Raw genomic sequence first — 23,502 nt, 5'->3', positions numbered from 1 at the left:
TCCTTACACGTTGTCTGAATCCTATCTTTTTCTATCTATCTACCTCTCTATCTATCTCCCTCTCTATCTATCTACCTCTCTATCTATCTCCCTCTCTATCTATCTACCTATCTATCTGGCCTATGGGAGAAATATCGTACACAGGGGGTTAGGAATAATCGCCAACCCACTGAAGGACGGCGGTTTTTTTTTTTTTTTTTTTTTTTTTTTTTTTAAATCCGTAGTACTGTCAGACAATTTTATCCAGATTCCGGGAGACCTCTCTCTCTCTCTCTCTCTCTCTCTCTCTCTCTCTCTCTCTCTCTCTCTCATTTTTCCCCATCCCCCTACGTTACCCCATGCAGTGAGTACTTTTGCTGCATCCTGTATCCCACCCCCTGGTACTTCAGGTCGTTAAGTCGTTCTACTGGGCTAAGTGACCATTGAGAGGGTCGTTGGAGGCATTACGAGGGTTGCAGCGTGACCCTTACCCTGCCCGCTAACAACTCACAACACCAGGTCACTTGTGTAGAGGTCAGAGGGGAATTTGGCTGACCTTGACCTAAGCTAACCTGATCTAACCTAACCTAACTGATTGACTGGGGTAGGATGGAAACAGTCGGCCACAAAAGTACTCACCGCCTGGAGTAAAGTGCCAGAATACAGTCGCCAACAAAAGTATGACTGACTGGGTTACGATGGTCGGCAAAAATATAATAAATCGCTTAGAAAAAGGTGTCATGAAGCTTCCTTAATCTACGAAAATACGGACCAAAGTCAATAGAACCAAATAAATCGCCTGGGAAAACGTGTTAGGGGGATTCTTGTGGGTGGCGGGAGAGACCTGAGGGTGGAGGGAGAGACCTGAGGGTGGAGAGACAGACCTGTGGATGGAGGGAGAGACGAGGGTGGAGGGACAGACCTGTGGGTGGAGGGACAGACCTGAGGGTGGAGAGACAGACCTGAGGGTGGACAGACAAACCTAAGGGTGGAGGGACAGAGCTGAGGGTGGAGGGGGAGGGTGTGGAGGCTGGAATGGCGTGGAGAGTTGAGGTGCTATCGACTTGAGTAATCTGAGTAGGACCTCGAGCTGCACAAAAAGTATTAGGACCGAAGGATGGACTTGTGTGGATGTGTATGAGGGAGGATGGTGTGTAGTGGGATGGGGAGGATTTACTTAGTGTGTGAATCTTAGTTTTATCTATCTGTATCTATCTATCGATCAATCTATCTATTTATCTATCTATACTTATCGACAGATGTGGATAGAGAAAGGTAGAGATTGTGTGTGTGTGTGTGTGTGTGTGTGTGTGTGTGTGTGAAATACAAACGTCACTACCGGAGGCAATATCTAAGTAAACAACAACAACAACAACAACAACTGGTTCCCGGTTCAAGTCACCCAAACCGGAGCGTGAGTGGGAGGGAACCGGTTTCTCTCTCTCTCTCTCTCTCTCTCTCAGCCTATCGATTTCCTCCGTCAGACGGGACCACGAGGGAGACTTTAGGCGTCTGTCTGCAAAAACTGAGAGAGAGAGAGAGAGAGAGAGAGAGAGAGAATGTGTACTGTGAAAGTATGTATGTGACTGTATTTATGCAAGCCAATACGTCTGTAGTGGGAGGTTGTGGCGACCATCATCCACTCACTTGATGTAGTGCTGCCAACTTCTTCCTTAGCCTTTATCATTCTTTTTTTGTGCCTGCCCTCCTCTCTTCCTATTTCTCCCATCTTTCCTGTCACTTCTTATTGCTTTTCTTTCCTTTACAGGTGGTTTTACATTGAGTGACAAGCCAAATGGTTTCCTGCAAGCCAAGAAACCATTTACGACGCTGGGTGGTAACCATATAACCAAACCATACGTGCCCCCTACGTGTCAGCAAGTGGGTTGGTGGAGGGTTAGTGCCCCTCCCCGTAAAACAAATAACTCAAAGTCAAATGGCCACCCTTTACGGGGTTATGGCGTCTGGCAATAGACAGATAGATAGACAGTATGTCTGTATACATTATGTGTGTATGAATATATAAATTTACACTACCAGTACGTATATGTATGTATGTGAGCGTACATGTGTGTGTACAATGAAGCATGTCTCTATGTATGTATGCATGCATGTATGTACGTATGTATGTATGTATGTATGTATGAACGAATGAATGAATGTACCGTTTTGTAATTATGTATGCATGTAGGCTATGTTGACACGGGTGCACCATGTAGAACGGCGTTGTGCATGTATGTATGCGTGTGTACAATTGTGTGTGTGTGTGTGTGTGTGTGTGTGTGTGTGTGTGTGTGTGTGTGTGTGTGTGTGTGTGTGTAGGGTGGGGCAGACAGAGGCGCCTTGTGCTTGCTTACTTGCACACTCGCCTGTCCACTCAGGCACCACGCTCTTCCTGCACACACACACACACACACACACACACACACACACACACACACACACACCACTTTAATTCAGCAGGACTGGTGTAAGATGCACTGGCTTGGGTTGGGTCATGCTAAGTGGCTTGGCTTAGGGATGGGTTTTTAGTTTTTATTTATTTATTTATTTATGGGCCTCTCTCTCTCTCTCTCTCTCTCTGTCCTGGCACTCACCTCCCCCCCATCGATTTTAGTTAGCCTACAGGAATCCCCCCCCCCTCTCTCTCTCTCTCTCAAAACCCCATTCATAGAGGGACGCCTTCACTTGGTGGCACCTACGTAAAAGGGCCGCTCCACTGCCCGGCTATACACACTTCCCTCAGTTCCCTCCCTATCCCCCGGAAGGACAGTGGACAGCAGGAGACATGCAGCTTCGGCCTGCACATCACTACTACTTTTGTAACTACCATTATTTCTACTACTACTACCAATAATAATAATACCTGGTGTGAACAGATCCCCTGTGAGACATATACCTGGTGTGAATAGACCCCTGTGAGACATATACCTGGTGTGAATAGATCCCCTGTGAGACATATACCTGGTGTGAATAGATCCCCTGTGAGACATATACCTGGTGTGAATAGATCCCTGTGAGACATATACCTGGTGTGAATAGATCCCCTGTGAGACATATACCTGGTATGAATAGATCCCCTGTGAGACATATACCTGGTGTGAATAGATCCCCTGTGAGACATATACCTGGTGTGAATAAAGGTGTTGGACGTAAGCCAGACGGAAATACCCCTCTACGTCTGGAGCCTCTACCACACTGACCCCCACACCACCACCCTGACACCACTTAACCACAGCGTACCTACCACTTAAGGTGCCAGACGCGTGAAGGGCAAAGCTTCACGGTGTTGCTATGAATATGTCTTTGTCCTGACCTTACTTTATCGCTTGTAACTTAATCACAACCAGATCCAACTCAATCAGACTTTGTTGCTGCTTAACCCAACTCAATCCTATCCAACTAATCCCAATCCAAGCTAACCTAACTACTTCCTCCTATTCGTGACTGTAGGAAAGGCCAGAAACCTAATCAAACCTAACCCAGCTTAAACCTTACCTAACCTAACCCTTCTCATACTAACCACGACACCACTACGCCACTTATCCCAGGCACTTTAGCTACCTCTTAAAGTGTCAGTCGCTTGCAGGAAGACCCAACCTAACCCACTCCCTTTTTTCTTATTCACACACGCTGTTAAGATATTTAGTGTAATTAGTTATGCCCCAGAATAGAACCCCATTATATGCCTAGAGGATACCCATTATCTGCCCTTCTTACGTATTCATGTGTAATCCAACTCCATCATCCACACACTTACCCCATCACCGTAACACACAGAATGAATACAATAAATACATAAAGAGCGACGTAGCACCCAAACTTTGATCTTCACCTGTTATTCTGACCTCTGATCGACTTGTACTAAAATGGAATAGCTTCTTCCCTGAGACACACGCAATATATGTGCCATTTTACATCCACATCGGGGCTAGTATTCATTCATATATAAACACACACACACACACACACACACACACACACACACACACACACACACACACACACACACTCAATCACAAAATCCCCCGCCGCAATTACCGAACTCTTACCAAGAACACTTGTACACGTAACTACATCGCTCTGACCACTTAAAGAGGGGCAGCTACTTACCACTTGATGCTGTAGCCTCTTTGAAGGTGACCTCTTCAACAAACAAACAAACACACACACACACACACACACACACACACACACACACACACACACACACACACACACACTTAATCACCAAATCCCCCGTCGCAATTACCGAACCCTTACCCAGAACACCTGTACACGTAACTACTTCGCTCTGACCACTTAAAACGGGGTACCTACTTACCACTTGATGCTGTAGTCTCTTTGAAGGTGACCTCTTGAGCGTGCCACTGTGAATCTGTTCCTGGTTAAGTGTCACCTCACGACCATCCACTGACTGACGCACTGAGAGCTCTACCAACTCGGCCACGGGTTGTACCTGAGAGTAATTAAGGAAACAGGTAAATAGACAAAATACACACCTGAGCGTAATTAAGGAAAAAGGTAAACAGACAAAATAAACCACCACCACCACCACCACCATCATCATCATCATCACCACCATCATCTTAGGTACCATCATCATCATCACCATCATCATCATCACCTTCGTTACCATCATCATCATGCATCATCACCATCGTCGTTACCATCATCATCTTCATCATCATCAACATCACCATCATCATCATCACCATCATCCTACCCACCTGGCCACCATCACACCTTCACTCTACTCTTGAAGGCTACAACACAATACCTGTAAACAAATAAATGAATAACCATACCTGAATGAATTACTACGAATAAATTTAATATGTATCTACGTGAATAACTCTCTCCCTTACTACATTAATTTATTTTCTTCATCATACTTTAATCCACCGAGCCAAAGGATGTCTTTTTATCCTCAATATTATCCTGATGTTTTTACTCAGGTCAAGGTAGAATAATCGAAGTGAAGGATTAGAGGCAGCCATGTTGTTGCTGTTGTTGTTGTTGTTGTTGCTGTAGTAGTAGTAGTAGTAGTAGTAGTAGTAGTAGTAGTAGTAGTAGTAGTTGTTGTTGTTTTGTTGTTTTTGTTGTCGTTGGTGGTGATGATGGTGGTGGTGGTGGTCCCAGGATCATCTGAAACGCGAACCCAGTGGACTGCAGGCTGAAATCGTCCTGTACCATGCAGACCACCATCCTCCTCTCGGGGGATAGGGGGCCGCAGGATGTTTTGCGTAACCGGGTAGTGGAGCCGCCCGGATATATAGGGTGCCACCACGTGAAGGCGTCCCTCTCCAAAACCATATAACAGTAGGAAGAATATCAGCACCATTACACATCATTAATTCCAGTACTATCATTAGCATATCAGTAACAGCGTCATTAAACCCATTACCAGCAGCATAATAATACATCCCAGGCTAATTACTTAACACAATAGGACCATTATGTCTCTACCCCCATACCAACAATAAATAATTACAGTATCATTATCAGTATTACGTCATTATCATATCAATTATCTATCTCAGAGGCTATCACCTTGTCAAATGTGTGAGGTACTTAAGACATCACTATCATCACAGTCATCACCATCGTTATCATCACAACCATCTTCATCATCACAACCATCTTCATCATCGTCATCATCACAACCATCTTCATCATCATCATCACAACCATCATCATCATCATCATCACAACCATCATCATCATCATCACAACCATCAACATCATCATCACAACCATTATCACCACCATCATCACAACAACTGTCATCATCATCACCATCATCATCATCAATTTTTCGTCAACCAGGGCTGTGAGACGGAGGGACAACACCGCCATTTTGTTGCCGTGCAGGAAGTGTGAGAGGAGGTGGTGGTAGAGCTATAATTGTTTTAGACGTCTCTCTCTCTCTCTCTCTTTGTGCCTCACTATTTTTATCCTTTTATACTGCTCTCTCTCTCTCTCTCTCTCTCTTTGTGCCTCACTATTTTTATCCTTTTATACTGCTCTCTCTCTCTCTCTCTCTCTCTCTCTCTCTCTCTCTCTTTGTGCCTCACTATTTTTATCCTTTTATACTGCTCTCTCTCTCTCTCTCTCTCTCTCTCTCTCTCTCTCTCTCTCTCTCTCTCTCTCTCTCTCTCTCTCTCTCTCTCACACACACACACACGGAGGTGACCCGTAACCACTGACATGACTGGTATATATCACACCATCTTCATCTTATTCATCTTAAACCGGATTTGAGAAAGAGAGAGATGTGTTTGTATGTATGTATGTATGCTTGTATGTATTTATGTACCGTATATACCCATGTGTATGTATGTATGTACGTATGTATGTATGTATGGATGGATGGATGGATGGATGAATGGATGTACGTATGTGTGTGTATGTATGTATGTACTGAAGTACGTGTACGTATGGTGTGTACAGCTTGTATGTATGTATGTACCGGTATGTATGAATGTAAGTATGGATGGATGGATGTGTATGTATGTATGTATGACTGTAAAGATGTATGTATGTATGTATGTATGTAGCATGTACGTATGTATGTATGTAGTGGTCATAAAGAGTACCGGTACACACACCCGTCCACTTTCACCTCTGGACTGAAGCAAGACTGGTGGGGGGGGGGGGTAGGCACGAGGGCACATGATCACCCTGACCCCCACAGGCACTGCTGGGGTCACAGGTAATGCTCTAGGGGTCACGGGGTCAAAGGTGAGCGTGTGACCTTACCTACCTACCTACCTATCCAGTATGACCTAACATCCCTACTCCTCTGTTTTTCATATCCAGCTTAATATGACCTACTCTAACCTAGCTTCACCTGCCCTGACCTACCATAACCAATCCTGACCCAATCGAATCTAATTGTTCCCACAGACTACCATACTCAAACCTACTCTCTGTATTTTATTCTGGCTACCTTCAGACGATTTTATTCAGCAGAGAGAAGACGTAGGTGGTAAATGGGCTAATAATCCTCTAATACTTATACACAACAATGTTAGAACTCGTGTGCTATATTCTGGTCAATTCCCAACGATTTATGTCCACTTGGAGGAAATTCTAAGGAGGATAACTATATTCACACCCAATCTAAGCTTCTTTCACCTACTAAACAACCTAACCTAACTTTACCTAACCCAACCTAACACAATACAACATAACACAACCTATTCTAGCCTCACCCAACTCAACCTAACAAAACATAACACAACCTACCCTCGCCTCACCTAAATTAACACAGCACAACACGCTTGAACATAACCAGACAACCTACCCTAGCCTAACCTAACCTAATCCCAATCTAACCCACTCCCAACCTAACCCACTCCCAACCTAACCTACTCCCAACCTAAACCCACTCCCAACTTAAACTACCTCCAAACTAACTAATCCAACCCACCCAAACTAACACAAGCCACCCTACACTGGCTTGACTTTATAACCTTCTGTGATCCTGCCAATAATAATCTCACCGACATTCCATTCAGTTCACCTGTAATCAACTCTAACCCCTTCAGCACCTTGACTTTTTCTCTTGCTACCTCCAGACGATTTTCTTCAGCTGAGAGGAGATGTATGTGATGAAAGAAATAATAAGTAAACTGCCTACCTGTCGACTTCCCTATTTACCTGTCTACCTGTCTGTCTGTCTATGCCTCTCTGTTTATCTATCTACTTGCCTGTCTTTTATATCTATTCTAAGCTATTAATTCATCCTCTCTCTTTTTTTCCCCCCTTCCTTTCACCTCACGTCTGACCTATCTGCTCTTCTGCCAGCTCGATCTCTGGCTTCTCCCCACTCCCTTTGTACTCCTCTTCCCATCACCCTCACTTCTGACTTGTGATCTTAAGCTACTCTCTCTCTCTCTCTCTCTCTCTCTCCTCCAGCATCACTTCTGACCTATCTGTTCGTCTCTCGCCTCGTTCTCTGTCTTCCTCTCCTCCTCCTCCCACGAACCTAACTTCTGATTTGATGCGATTTATTCAAGCAACTCTCTCCCCTCTACCAAAGCGTTTCTCGGTCCTCCTCCTCCTCCTCGTCTCACGAATTTCACTTCTAATTTAATGCTGCTTATTCTAGCCATTTCCATCTACCACTGTACCACGTTTTCGATCTTCCCCTCCTCCTCCTCCTCCTCCTCCTCCTTTTCCCTTCCTCCTCTCATGAACTTCAAATTTCACGTGATATATTTGTACTACCCTTAATTTCACCCTTCTCTGCCTCCCATCCCTCCTTCTTCCACTAACCTCACTTCTTCAGCAACCTTAATTTCTTTTCCGCTCTAGACCTGTTAATTACGCATGATTTTATTCAGGACAGATTTTGAACTGTGTGTGTTAAATATATTCTTCACTAAATCCCCGTTAGTCTATCTATTGCCAGACGCCTTAATCCCGTAAAGGGTGGCCACAAACAAATCGCCTCCACGTCGCCCTGTCCCCCGTCATTTCACTGCCCCGCTTCCAGCTCACACCCCCCTCTCTCATATACCTCTCCACTCCATCCCTCCGTCTCATCCCCGGTAGTAAGTGATATATTTCCCATGTTAAATAAAATCGTCTGTATATATCAAGGATAAAGCTGAAGAATACCTCACCGGACTGAAGGGATTAATTGCTCTTGTCTCTCCGCTCTCTACCTGTCTCACTCTGGGTCTCCCTCTCCTAATGCCATGGCTACCTAACACCTCTTCCTTACCGATTACTGGACAGGACTGGCTAATATCGTTCTTATACTATTGATGCAGAGTATGATTTAAAACAAAAGAGGACAGCAAGTTTTAATAAGAAAAATAAATCGCCAGGGAAGAGGTGTTATACAAAGAGGACAGAAAGTTGTAATAAGAAAAATAAATCGCCAAGGAAGAGGTGTTAGGGGATACGGGTCATAAGAAAAATAAATCACCCAGGAAGATGTGTTAGGGGATACTGGTCATAAAAGAAATAAATCGCCAAGGAAGAGGTGTTAGGGATTACCGGTACGGATCATAAAAAAAAGAAATCGCCAAAGAAGAGGTGTTAAGCCCAAGGCACATAGTCACGAAAATCATCGGGGAGTACGGGTCATAAAAGAAATAAATCGCCAAGGAAGAGGTGTTAGGGAATACGGGTCATAAAAGAAATAAATCGCCAAGGAACAAGTGTTACGGAATACGGGGCCATGAGTCTCACACCTGACCTATGAGCCACCTTGCTCTTATAGGCCACCTCACCTCATGGCCCCACACCCACCCAAACCCGTTCTTATGCTCTCAGGTAGCGCAAGAAGCTGATTAACACCTTTAGATAATACCGTAATAATAATAATAATAATAATAATAATATTAATAATAATAAAATAATAATAATAACAATAACATTAATAACGATGATAATGATAATAATAATAACAACAAGAATGATGATGATGATGATGATGATTGATGATGATGATGATGATGATGATGATGATGATGATGATGATGATGATAATAATAATAATAATAATAATAATAATAATAACAACAACAACAACAATAAAAGCTAAATAACTCTGAAACCACAAAACACTTCTTCGTGACTAGCATCATATTCTAGTGCTAATCTATTGCTCTAACTCAGGATTCAAGGCGGAGGGATGGCAGTTTTGGGCCAAGATAAAGTGAACAAAGTATACAAATAGGAATGAGAGAGCTTATTACGTAGAGCTTTATTTCTGTCCGCATGGTCCTGGGTTCAATTCGGAGTAGGGAGGTGACGAAATGGCACACACGAACGCGTTATATTTTATCGTGTTTGGTCAGGCGTGGTGTTCCTTTCACTCATTCCTGACTTTTATTGAGAGAGAGAGAGAGAGAGAGTGAGAGAGAGAGATCAAGTTAGGTGGAGAGAGTGGATAGAACTGATTTCAACACAATTATAACTTTACGTTTATCTAAGTGGACTAGGGCTGAAAGGTGGTGTGGTGTGGTGTGGTGTGGCATGGTGAGGGGAGGGGAGGTGAAGTGAGGTGAGGTGAGGGGAGATGAGGCTGTGTGATATGAAGGAGGTGTAGGTATGGTTTGGTTAGGTGTGGTGTGAGGTGCGGTGTAATTTGTAGGTGATAGGTGAGACAGGTGAGATGAAATAAGGGTGAGGTGGCGTAAGAAGTGAGGGTGATGCTGCGAAGGATGAGATGCGATGAGGTGTGTGGGAAGCAAGAGACATAGAGGTGTGAGTGAAATGAGAGGTAGACGAGGTTGATAAGGAGGAAGGGTAAAGGTGAGGTGAGGGAGGAAAATAAGAAAAGGTGTGAATGAGGTGACAAGAGAAGATAGATGAGATGAGGTGCGTCAAATGGGGTATACGTGAGGAGAGACAAGGTGGGGAGTAAGAGGTGTGGATGAGGTGAGATGAGAGAGGTGTGGGGAGGGGTTAAGTGTCAAGGCGTGAGGGGCCACTTTACTTATAAATGTGTTAACTGGGTGCTGTGGGATAGGCAACCAGGATGTGAGGTAGGCGCTATGGTCTGGGGAGATGAGGACAGAGAAGTGTGGGGTAAGGGGAGATGAGACAAGGGTGTGAGGTGAGTGGAATGAGGTGACGTGAGGTGAGGTAAGGAAAGGCAGGTGTGAGGTAAGGCAAATCGCAGGTGGAGTATGTACGAGGTAAGATGAAGTAATTTGAGGTGCAGTGAGGTAAAGTGACATAACGTGAGGGACCACAGAGCTGATAAATATGTTAATTGAAGACATAGTGTGGGATAGGCAACTAGGATATGAGGCTGGCACTGTGGTCTGGGGTTGTGGGGGGCTGGGGGATGTGGGGAACTGGGGGTGGGGGTGGGGATAGGTAAAGGGTGGGGATGGAAGGAGGTGAGGCTGAGGTGTGGGTGTGAATCATGTGGATGTGGGTATATCAGTGCAGAATGGAAAGATAGGCTATCAGTCTGTAAGTGGGTGGGTGGGTAGGTGGGGGGGGTGTCATCCTGCCTCGACGATTTCCACCGTTTTCAGAGGATTTTACCATCCCACTTAAGCAATTCCAACCAAGACGATTCCCAATTAGACGAGTGCCATAAGGAAAATTGTGTCTACCGTCAATATTAATAAATTATGTACCATACTTTACAAGCTGCTGTTTGTTATTTCACACACACACACACACACACACACACACACACACACACACACACACACACACACACATTTGATCATGAATATGTATATGTGTGGGGGGGGTGAATAAGTGAGGAAAAAACAAAACAAAAAAGCTTTAAAAAAATTGAGAGAGAGAGAGAGAGATTACCACACCCACTCTCAGGCACACGTAGGCTATCCTCTATCACAGCATTCCTTCTTTCATTACCACCTCTCTCTCTCTCTCTCTCTCTCTCTCTCTCTCTCTCACACACACGTTCCAGTCTACTTGATGTGTATGTAGCCTTAGGTCCGGTTAATAACACACTACAGCACTGGCGACCGTAACACCGTCATCTGCATAACACCATCCCCCTCCCCTCCCCTCCCCTTTCCTCTCCTTTCCTCCCCTCCCCCCTGGTGTAACGGGCTGTCATATGGCGTTACTCTAGGACTCTGGGGTGTACATGAAAAGCAGTACACTCTTAGCATTACCTACTAACACATAGGCTTACAACATATGGAAAGTACTGTTTATTAGTCCATCTCTCTCTCTCTCTCTCTCTCTCTCTCTCACCAGGCCTACAGGGAGGGAAGCCAAACAACCCACAGTAAGAGACAGGCCGAGGCAGGGACGAACAGGCAGCCAGATTTTTAACATGGATTTTAGTCAACATTATCACTCTTTTAGTTTTATTTTGACTTCTTCAGTACGTAGACACCTTTGTAATTTAATTCTTCCCTCCTGACGATTATATTTAGGTTAGGAAAGACCTCTTGTTCTTAAGGAATAAATCTTTTCTTCATCTGATTATCCCTTCCTTCTCCTCGTGTCTTCTAAATCCCCCCTAACCTCCACCACCCCCACCAAAACACCACAGAGGCGGTAAAACAATGTGGATAGATGGATGGGTAGAGGTGGAGTTGCAGGTGGAGGAGGAGGCAGAGACAGCCAGACAAGGTGGGAATTAACGCCCCCACTCGCACGCACGTAAGCGTACGCGCACGCACACACACACACACACACACACACACACACACACACACACACACACACACACACACACACCATAATTATCACATGACAATCATTTTACAAACTTTGCTTTTATCCTCTCTCTCTCTCTCTCTCTCTCTCACACACACACACACACACACACACACACACACACACACACACACAATGCCCAGCCAAGTGTTTGTACAGTTCGGCAGGCGAGGTATTGAGTGGCTTTTGTACACTTCCTGATTCGCCTCCACACACACACACACACACACACACACACACACACACACACACACACACACACACACACACACACACACATTCTTTATACTGTACTCTAGTTCTCCCTAAATCTTGAAAAAAAAAAATAGTAAAAATAAATAACACAACCAAACATAATCTAACTTTACCTAACCTGAATTATACTAGCCACCCCTAACCCTACATCAACATCATCATCATCATCATCATCATCACCATCACCATCGTCACCATCAACATCATCACCATCACCATCGTCACCACCACCACCACCACCACCACCATCATCATCATCATCCCACTATTACATATGGTGCAGGTAATATCCAGAAACCGTCTTCCACTCCACCACAACCATCTAAAAATACAAACCTCAATCCCTTCCTACGCAAGCTTACACCGCCGTAATACCCATACCAGAGCCACAATACCCATACCATAAACACCAGCCATACCACACGGCTTGTCCAAGTGGCAGACTCTTTATTTCTCTCGCCAGGTACGGTACTTTAACCCCCGCTCCTCCTCCTCCTACTCCTCCTCCACTACCACCCACGGACGCAGCCTCAGGGGATTGGAGAGAGGGAGGGGGAGAGAAAGGGAGGGGGGAGAGAAAGGGAAGGGAGAGGGAGAAAGGTACCGAATGGGAGGGGGAGAGAATAGGAGGGATAGGGGGAGAAAGGTAGCGTATGGGGTGATTAGGCAAGATAAGGTAGGCTACACCTGTTTCTCTCTCTCTCTCTCTCTCTCTCTCTCTCTCTCAAGTTTTTTTTTTTTTTTTTAGTGTATACGGCTACATAATTAAATACCTCAGCTCGTGGAAGGCATTTTCTTATTTAATTCTAAGTAACCCCAGACGACCTTATACAGCTCAGGTGAGATGTACGCGGACTGAAGGGGTTGTTATACTGTTGCTGTTGTTGTTGTGGCTCCAGGTATACCCAACATTTGTGAAAATAATCTACAGTACACAGGACATATATATCTTTTACGAACCACAACATAACACGACTTACCTTTTCATCATCATCATCATCATCATCATTCAGACCTCTTTTCAGTAACCTTGCTGAGAAATCTACAGGGCAAATTCAGAAACAATTTACCTCTCCATGTGTAGAGTACATTGGTAGGTGTGTGACGGATGATGATTGTTGTTCTGTGACGGTGGGTACGGTTGTCATTCCCTGGGATGTGACGGTGGATAGGGGTGTTGTGACGGTTGATAGGTGGGTTGTGACGGTGGGGAGGTGTGTTACGGATGATGACTCTAACTGTGTGACGGCAGATACGGTCATTGCAGCTTGGGATGTGACGGTAGACATGGGTGTTGTGACGATGGGCAGATCTGTGACGGTGACCTCGGGTGGGTTAGTGGACTGAGATGTGACGGCAGGCAAGGGTGTGACGGTACACGGGGCACTTGTTACGGTGGGCAGGGTTGTCGAAGGTTGAGATGTGACGGTAGATAGGGGTGCTGTGACGGTAGATGGAAATATTACTGGCGATAGCTTCGTCACAGGCCGAGATGTGACGGAGGAGACGGGTGTGACGGAGGGCAAAGCTGTGACGTCTTGCATAGGTTGGGGTGTCGAAGGCAGGGAGGTGATGCTAGGGAAGGGTGTGTGGGTGGGGGAGGGTGTGGGGAGGGGTGTTTGGGTGGGGGAGGGCGTGGGGAGGGGGGTGAGGGTGGCGGAGGGCGTGAATAAGGATGTATGGGTTGGCGAGGGTGTGGGAAGGGGTGTGTGGGTGGGTGTCGGTGGGTCTGTGTGGGTGGGAGAGGGTAGGCGTGAGCATGTGTGGGTGGGGGACGATGTGGGTAGATGTGTATTAGCGGGGGAGGGTGTGGGGAGGGGTGAGAGGGCTGGGAGAGGTGTAGATGAACCAAGTGGAGGAGGAGGTGGGGTGTAGTTGGGAGGGGTTTGGGTGGGAGGGGGTGGAGGGGTGTAATTTGGGGGGAGACTCAAAGAATCCACTTCACTCATCACCAAAACCTCTCCTCCACCTTTTTCCTCCACCACAGCCACTCCCACACCCCTTCCAGACACACCCACATCCCCTCCATCCATTCCCACATCCACATCACATCCCCCGTCTCTGCCTCCATCCAAATCTTTACTGCCTTTTCTCACATTTTCATTATTTTCATTTGTTTTTTCACTGCTCTTGACAAAATTTCCATAGTCTTTGTGTGCTTCTTCTTTTATTCCGTCCACATCTTCACAAGCTTCACCTATTTTATCACTTGTGGTAACATTTTCATCTCGTCCATTCATTTCCTCACTTCTTCTGACCAGCCCTTCATTTCCCCCATCCACATCTTCACCGTCTCCATACTTATTTTCACAGTCTTCGTCCTCATCTCCACTTATTTCACCCACCCTGTCATCCCCTCCATCCTCATTTTCATCTCCTCCGCCCTCATTTTCTTTCTCTCCACCTTTATTCTCATCCCCTCCACCCTCTTTTTCATCCTCTCCACCCATCTTTTCATCTCCTCCGCCCCCATTTTCCCTCTCTCCACCCTTACTTTCATCTCCTCCACCCTCTCTTTCATCCTTTCCATCTACCTTTCCATCCCCTCCACCCTCATCTCCGTGCGGCAATGTAGCATCACTCGATATACCCAAAGCACAACCATCTTTTCCCATCCATTTTTCTCCTGTCGTTAATTTCCTCTGCGACTGTTCACGCCGAGAAACACCTACGTGGCTCCTATCATCCTTTGGCAAATCTAACACGCTCTTCTTACTCTCATGCACAGTTTTCCATGAATTGTCGAATGAAATTTTCCAGGCATGATTCGTCTTTAAGGATGCAAGTACGGAACTGGTTGGAACTTCAACTGGGATGTGTTTTCTTTCTTCTCCCTCACGTTGTTTCTCATCACTCTTACTCCTACATACAGAGTTCCATGATCCAAAGCGTGAGATATTCCTCCCAAGACTACTCGTGTCACCGAACCTTGGAATTTTTAGGCCAAGTTCCTTCCCTTCACCTGAACTTGATTTCCTGAGTACCCCTTCTCTCGTGTCAGGCAAGTCTGAATTCCCGTCCCCTTCTCCACCCTCACCTGAACTTGACATATTGGAGCCCTCTTTTTTTAGGCCAAGTTCCTTCCCTTCACCTGAACTTGATTCCTTGTGTACCCTTTCTCTCGTGTCAAGCAAGTCTGAATTCCTGTCCCCTTCTCCACCCTCACCTGAACTTGACATACTGGGGCCCTGTTTTCCAGCGTCAAACAGGCTCAGATTTCCATCCTTCTCTTCTCTTGTGTCAAACAGGCTCCGTTCTCCAGGGCCCTCCTCCCTTGCGTCACACAGGCTCGTCTTTCCATGCCCCTGCCCCCTCTCGTCATCCTGTTCAGCAACCTTGGCATTCCAGAACCTGATCACGTCGCGTATTCTGAACACCGTCCGGGGTGACAGTCGGCCGGCACGGGGGGAGGTACTAGGGGCCTGTTGTTGTTGTTGTTGTTGTTGTTCCGGGAGTTGTGGCAGACGGCGCTCTCTGGTATGATGCCCTGTCGTACTAACACCACCAATACCAACACCTGTCCTACGGGTAATACCACCAATGCCAACGCCCGTACTAGGGGTAATACCGCCAATGCCAACAGTAGTACTGGGGATAATACCAGTCTTCGTACCACTATAACCGGGAATTACACCACTTTTCAATGCAACAGAACCAACACCAAAGCCTACACCACCCCTAGAGACAACACCATCACCTATAATACCACTATCCACACCGTCAACTTTGGGATTACTCTTGCCTATATTTCCCCTGGCACCAGTAAAACCACAGCTACCATTAAAACCACCACTACCAACACCAAACCTACCACCATCAGCATCACATCTACCACCATTACCACCATCAATTCCACCACACACTGAAGCGTCTACGGGAATTTTAGGGAGCCTCCTACCCAGTCCACGACGGGTCCTTCCAGCTCCCTCAAGTGACCCTATCTTTGCTCCCTGTCCTATTCCTTCCCCATCCCTCGACCCCACCTTCACCCCCGCCCCCTTCTTCATTTCTATCCCTATTCCCGACCCATCCTGCCGAAGGGAAGGTCGTGCAGGTCGTCCAAAGGGCTGCGTCACGTCCATATTGAAGGTGCTGGTGTAGGAGCTGACGGATGGGGGTCGTCCTTTAGCCTCGCCCTCCACAGAGTCCTCAGAGTCCTCAGCTAGACTCACGGACCGACGCACATCCTCACGACGGAACTTCTGAGCTCTTTCGTTGTCCTTGTTGCTGCCTGGATTCGTGGCCTGAGGAATCACTGAGGATGGGGAGGATTCACTGCTAGTATCCTCATGTTTGTCTCTGCCTGCTTGAGGAATCACTGACGAGGTTGTGGATTCACTGCTTGCATCAATGTTCTCGTTGTCCCTGAGTTTACTTTTCTTGGCTTGAGGGATAACTAAAGGTGGCCCCGATTCACTGCTGGCATCCCTGTATTTATTTCTGCCCACTTGAGGAACCACAGAGGAAAGTACTGCTGATTCACCCTTTGCATCCCTGTGTTTATCTCTGCTTGGTTGGGGAATCACCGAGGAAGATTCTGTTGATTCCCTGTTTGCGTTATTACTTTCAGGGACTTTTGAGCTGCATTTCAGTTTCGATGGAAGGTGTTTAGTGTATGCCTCCCACAGCTTTTGGTACTGGTTGGAGAATCGGGTGAGGGGAGACTCTTTAGGGAGCTCCTCAAGGGTTTGGTTAGTCTCCCTTTCTCTACACGACGACGATGAAGGTTTATGGACAGAGGGAGAGTCATCCAACACATGACGATTTCCTGTAGATGACCGCAGGCTTCCACCTTCTCCGGATGACGATGATGACGATGCTGTTGCTCCTGATGATGATGACTGATGGGCAGAGGGAGGGTCATCCAATAAATTACGACCGTCTGTGGATGACTGGAACCTTCCACCATCTTTACTATCAAGCCTGTGTTCTTTTGGGGATGAGTTACGGCTTTGTTTACTACACGTCGAGTCATTCCCTTCATCCCCTGTGCAGGTGAGTGGTACAGGTGTGGACTGACAGGGAGAGGAGTGAGCGTGTAAATCAGTCTCCCTCTCACCTGTAGATCTCTGTGCAGGTGTGTTTTTACCTGCATCCGTCTTGCCTAATCCAATCAAGTCCATGTGGGTCAGTTTAGTTTTATCACCAATTAAAGGAGGATCTGGCAAATTTCGTCTACCTTTTGTACCTGTATTCATCTCGTTAAATTTAGCATCTTCGTGACCCCTAAGATGCTCAAACTCCCTTTTCCTGTCACCAATCTGGGAGTTGTGCAAAAAGCTGTTTACAACCGAGGTGGATAAATGCTCATCAACACCAGCACTTCTCCTCTCCTCCTCACTTCCTTTATGGCCAACTGACCTTTCATTTACATACCTAGCACTGTAAATGGAACGCTCCTTCTCATACCCTGCTAAATGACCCCGTATGCCCTTGGAATGACCGTGTGTGTCTTGAGAATCACCAGTCTCGTCTTCGTCTGTTGAGTCCCCCACCCATTCCTCACCACCCTTATGCCAACTTACCCTGTCATTAGCATACCTGTGTCTGTATAAGGAGCTCTCACAGCCAGGTAAGCGACCATGTGTACCTGTGAGATCAGTCACCTCCTCGTCTGTCGAGTCCCCAACCATCTCTTCGCCAAAACTATGAGATGGGATTTTTCGACTGTGTGAGTTAATTTTAGGACTCTGTGAAATTTTTGGACTATACACCGGACTCCCTGCCACCCTGCGAGTCTCCAGGAGGGCCATTGATGTAGGTGATCGGACTCTCTTCACCACGCCGGCCTCCACACTCTCCAGCATCAGTCTGACCTTAGGGGAGATGGGTTTGCATCCCGAGCGACTGTCAGGCCGCGGTACATCGTCCAAACTCGTCCCTTCTCCTCCGCGTGGATCACAAAATAAATCATTCGAGTGACTTCCAGCCTTATTCATATCTTCTAGCATCGTTTCTTCCCCTACAGACCAAGTTTCAAACCTACATGTATTATTTTTCTGGTTAAACAGCTCCCCTTTCAAATGACGTGCAGCTCTACTTGAACCATCCACTACAGTCTCTTCCATTCTAGCGCAACTTTCAAACATCGATGCTTCTTCCGACCTTTTGTGGGCCGGTATCGTGTTTTCAAGTCTAGATGGAGTTTTAGGTGTTGAAATGTCCCTCAAATCCTCGCGTAGCATCTTTTCCTCCAGTCTAGATGGAGTGGTAGTTTTAACCGCAGATAATTCCTCCGTTTTCTCCCTCTCTCCTCGTAACTGTCTCTCGTTCTCACTCTCACCAGCAGGATCTACTGAATCATCATAAAGTTCCATCTCTCGCTTCCTCGCTTCTAGTCCACCTGGAGTAGATTTAAGCGAAGATAATTCCTTTGGTTTCTCCCTCTCTCCTCCCGACTGCATCTCGCTCTCACTCACAGCCCCAGCCTCATGCTCCAGGGAATCCTCAAAGTCCATCTCCTCCTCCCTACATGCATCACGACTCGCTCTCTCCCTCGTGTCTTGCGTGTCTGCACAGGCCACGCAAGGTACAGCTCCTGAATGTGGTGTAGGGGTGGTGTGGTGGGGTGGCGTTGTGATGGTTGGGTGGTGTGGATGTGGCATTGTGGTGTGGTGGGGTGGAGTTCCGTTAGCGTGGTGGTGCGGCTGTGTATGAGTGTGGTGGGGTGATGCTGGGGTGTGGTGGTGCGGCTGTGTATGGGTGTGGTGGTGTGGGTCTGTGTTGGTGTCACGGTGGTGGTGCGGTGTTGTGGTGTGCGGGACAAAGATGGTAGTGGGCGTGACGGTAACAACAGCCTCGCTCTGACACAAATAAGTAGCCGACGTCTGATCACCAGCGCCCCCTCTTACACAACACTCACAGGGATCGCTACCATAAGGGACAGGTGGACTCAGAATCCCATCCCCACGAGGCAGACAGTCCAGGGTTGTTTGCTCTTCATCAGGACTCAATTTAGACCTATTAGAGTCCAAACTATTCTGAGTATTAAGACCAGGACTCGACTTATCAGGGTGTAATGACCTCAGAAGATTATGCTCAAAATCTGGTGACCTTGTAATCGAGTCTTCAGGGGATAAATAACTCTTAACCTCATCTCGCCTGTCATGCATCGGGGGTCGAGAGGCTGGTAGGGTCATGCGTGGGTGCCAGAGGAGGTCATTACACGTGTCAAGAGCCTCGGAGCTGGACTTTCGTGAGAGTTTGGTTAGGTCGCTATCACAGTCGTCAAAGCCCTCGTCCGTGTCGTGGTCCCCTGTCTGCTTAATGGAGTCGAGAAAGTTAGTGATGTCTGAGGAGGTGACGCTAGTGCACCTTTGTCTCCTTGAAGGGTTGGGGATGTCTTCGCTACTGTGAGACCTCTTTTTGACAGTCAGTGTGCTTTCCTTTGAGCCCTTGTAGCTTTCTTGAACATCACAGCGGCTTCCCTGAACACTCCTGCAGCTATTTTGAACATCACTACACCTATCTCTATTATTAATGCATTCTGTACTTCCCTTAACGTCTTCCTTAACACCCAGACGGCTATTCTTAACACCAGTGCTATTGTTTGCATCCTTATTGCTATTTTTAACACCCGTGATACTTTCTTTAACACCACCACTACTGCTTTTATCATCCACGTAGCTATTTTTAACACCAGTTCTATCTTTCACACCGAGGCGATTATTCCCATCACCAATGCTACTATCCTTAACACTTCCATTCCTGTCGCTCTTTATGCTATTTTTAACACCATTATCTCTATCACCCACGCTGCTATGCCTCACACCACTGCTGTAGTTGACACCACCTTTAACACCACTTCTAACAGCAGCACCAGCACCATTTCTAACAACACCATCAACACCACACCTCACACCACCATCATCACCATTACCAACACCGCCATCTTCAACACCACACCTCACACCATCACCATTCCTAACCCCACTTTCACCACTACACCTACCACCACCACCCTCCTCAACACCACAATAGCTACCATCGACACCATAGCATTCCCCCTTGCCCAGCCCCACACTTCTGACCTTACCACCTTCCATAAATGCTCTAGGACGGTAACTACTCATTAACCTGGCCGCCTTTGGGAGGATATTGGCCATTTTCTTAGTGGACAAGCGATTACTAGTCAAGGGTAACTTTTCCTGAGGCGAGGTGGGTTTGGGTGGCTTGTTAGGAGTGGTTTGGGGGACTAAATTGGGCTGCTTCTGACCTCCAACATTACTAGGTGAAGCGAGGTCATTTGGGAAGTGAGTATTTTTGTTCTTTTTGGTATTACTGTTCTTAGTGGTGTTATCATTGGTATTTTTGTTGGTGGTACTGTTCTTGCTGGTATTACTGGTCTTGCTGGTATTGCTAGTTTTGCTGGTAATACCGTTCTTCGTTGCATTACAATTATTCTTCATGGCATTACTGTTATTCTTGTTGGTATTATTGTTGTTGCTGGTATTACTGCTGTTGTGCTTCACGTTGGTGTTGGTGGTAATTCTGTTGGAGGGTGGAGGGGGTTGGTATAACGGGTAGGGTAGGGTGCGGTGCCGTGGGGGTGCCTGTGCCTTCCCCCAGCCCCCCTCCGCAATGTTCATGTACTTCAAGGATAAGCGGCTGGGGAGGGAACTGCCCTTTTCCTGACCCCCGCCTGCAGACTGGGGGGAAGAGGTGGGGGGACGTGTAAGATGGCAGGTGGGGGTAGAAGGCTGTGGGAGGTGTGGGGGTAGGCGGGGGCGGGGGCGGGGGCGGTGAGGGCGAGGCTGGTCGGAGCGGGGCCAGGTGGTCTCTGTGGCCAGGTGGTGGTGGGGGGCGCTGGTGGGGGGCAGGCAGTGGCACCCCGCCCTCCTCCAGCTTCGGGTCTCCTCCCCTGGCCATGACAATGCCCGCGGGGAGGGACGCTGCCCCAGGATCACCGCCTTGCCCCCTAGCACGAATACTTCGCCACTCGGGGCTCCGCGGGGGTCTTCGCCCCCGTACTCCCGGGGCAACCTTGGAGCAGGACGGGGATGGAGGGGTGGGAGGGAGTGTGAGTGTCTGCGTCGCCATAAGTGCGTGCGGTGAGCCCTTACCCAGGCCTCCGTCACGTGGCACCAGGGGCCGGACGGGGCAGGGGGCGCCGATCCCCCTAATCCACCAGGCACCAGAGGCGGGGGCGGCAGGAGGCGGCCCCCAACACGTCTTGGGGGGGTGTGGTCCTGTGCCCGCTGCTGGTACCGGCGCGGGCGAGGGCGTGGGTGCGGGTGGTGGGGGTGGGGGTGGTTGCGACGGGCAGGTCTAGGGCCCCTCAGCACGGCCCCCGCCCCCTCCACCCCTGCACCACCCCGCTTACCCACCCGCCCCACCTGCAGCTTGTACCGCCACCCCACCATCACACCCTCCCAGGCACACCACACGGATACCACACCATCCCACACCACAATACCCTAACACAATACTGCCACCATCACTCTCACCACACTACACGACACAACACGTTTCTATCACACCACAACACCGCCTCTATCACCACACCACACCACAATTTCCAACACCTCCACACCACAACACCGCCTATCACCATACCACAATAATACCGGTAACACACAACACCACCGTCTCACCGCACCACTATCACTTCCAACACCGCCTTTATCACAACACCGCGTCTGTCAGCACGCCACAACACCAATATCCTTCTCACATCAACACCTTTAAACTACAGCACGCCTAAAAATCCGCAAGGCAACTTTAAAATGGTCCTTAAATACGTATTCCAAACTTTAATCAGCTTAGGAAGTGTTCAGTTAATCTATAATCCTCTCGCAAAAACACAAATCCTCCTCGTTTTATTTCTCGTTATTGCCACGTGATTTATGTCGTGATTTTGACTATGGGGAATGATGGGGTGAGTGAGGGCGCCTGCTGCCTGCTTAGTAGTGCTGCTGGTGGTGACTGGAGAGGGAGGGAAGGAGCAGAAGGAGGGAGGGAGGGAAGGAGTAGAAGGAGGGAGGGAGGGAAGGAGCAGGAGGAGGGGAGGGAGGGAGGGAAGGAGGAGCTACTCACAGGAGGCGGGCAACAGGTGCTGGAGTGGCCACGCCGTTCCGCACACACACACACACACACACACACACACACACACACGATTCACACACACACACACACACACACACACACACACACACACACACACACGATTCACACACACACACACACACACACACACACGATTCACACACACACACACACACACACACACACACGTTTCGGTAAGGGCTAAATAATTTTCACACGTGTGCGCGGGTTCTAATTATGTTTCTTGGACTCAACGCACACTTTGGTGCACACGTTCCTCGCAGACATAAAGTACACATGACTTCGTTTACACAGAACACAAACATGTGTAAACATGCACATCATGCATGCACATACTAGCCTCTCATAAGTACACACACACACAAACACACACACACACACACACACACACACACACACACACACACTACCTCTCATACCAGCTCATCATCAGTCATACCAGCTCATCACACCAGCTAATGAACTACCTCAAGACACATTATATTAGCAGATGATTTTCTTGAAGACAAAGAAGTCGATTTTCTTGCAAGACAATTTAACCTAACAACGCTACTTCAAGACAATACTTAATCACGTGACAATTATCCATGGTGATTTTTCTTCAATTTTCTTCAAAGTCAATTTTCAAGGGACGATTTTCTTTGCCTCTTCATGATAATTTTTCACCAGCCCATTATTATTATTATTATTATTATTATTATTATTATTATTATTATTTTCCTTTTAACATGTGCTAATAATCCTGTTGGTTCTTCGTTCTCAGTTCTAAGTTAATTTGCATCTTCTTGCTGCAAAGGAAAGCAGGAAGTGGTGTGTGTGTGTGTGTGTGTGTGTGTGTGTGTGTGTGTGTGTGTGTGTGTGTGTGTGTGTGTGTGTGTGTGTGTGTGTGTTACGGTCCTTACTAGGGAGCCCCGGCCTTAATATCAACAGAAGAAATACCACACAATTGCAAACGTTTAAAAATATGAAGAGGAAGGCAGATAGAGGAAGGCAGAGGGGAATATGGGAGAGAGGGAGGGGGGA

General features: G+C 47.3%; 1 protein-coding gene across 1 annotated transcript in view; it reads right to left on the bottom strand.

Moving 5' to 3' along the window:
- Window positions 1-23,502, bottom strand: part of LOC145396485 (unconventional myosin-XVIIIa-like) — a 474,506-nt gene that overhangs the window by 436,331 nt on the left and 14,673 nt on the right. Inside the window, exon 2 of the mRNA XM_080269857.1 lies at window positions 4,304-4,438. Within this exon, the coding sequence (XP_080125983.1) occupies window positions 4,304-4,438 (135 nt within the window). The remainder of the gene's footprint in view (window positions 1-4,303; window positions 4,439-23,502) is intronic.

The sequence above is a fragment of the Coenobita brevimanus genome, chromosome 38, assembly GCF_032717465.1.
Source record: "Coenobita brevimanus isolate Jiangsu-jjx chromosome 38, ASM3271746v2, whole genome shotgun sequence".
NCBI classification, from domain to species: domain Eukaryota; kingdom Metazoa; phylum Arthropoda; class Malacostraca; order Decapoda; family Coenobitidae; genus Coenobita; species Coenobita brevimanus.
Note: the sequence above shows the minus strand (reverse complement) of the source record. Positions and strands in the feature narration are given on the sequence as shown.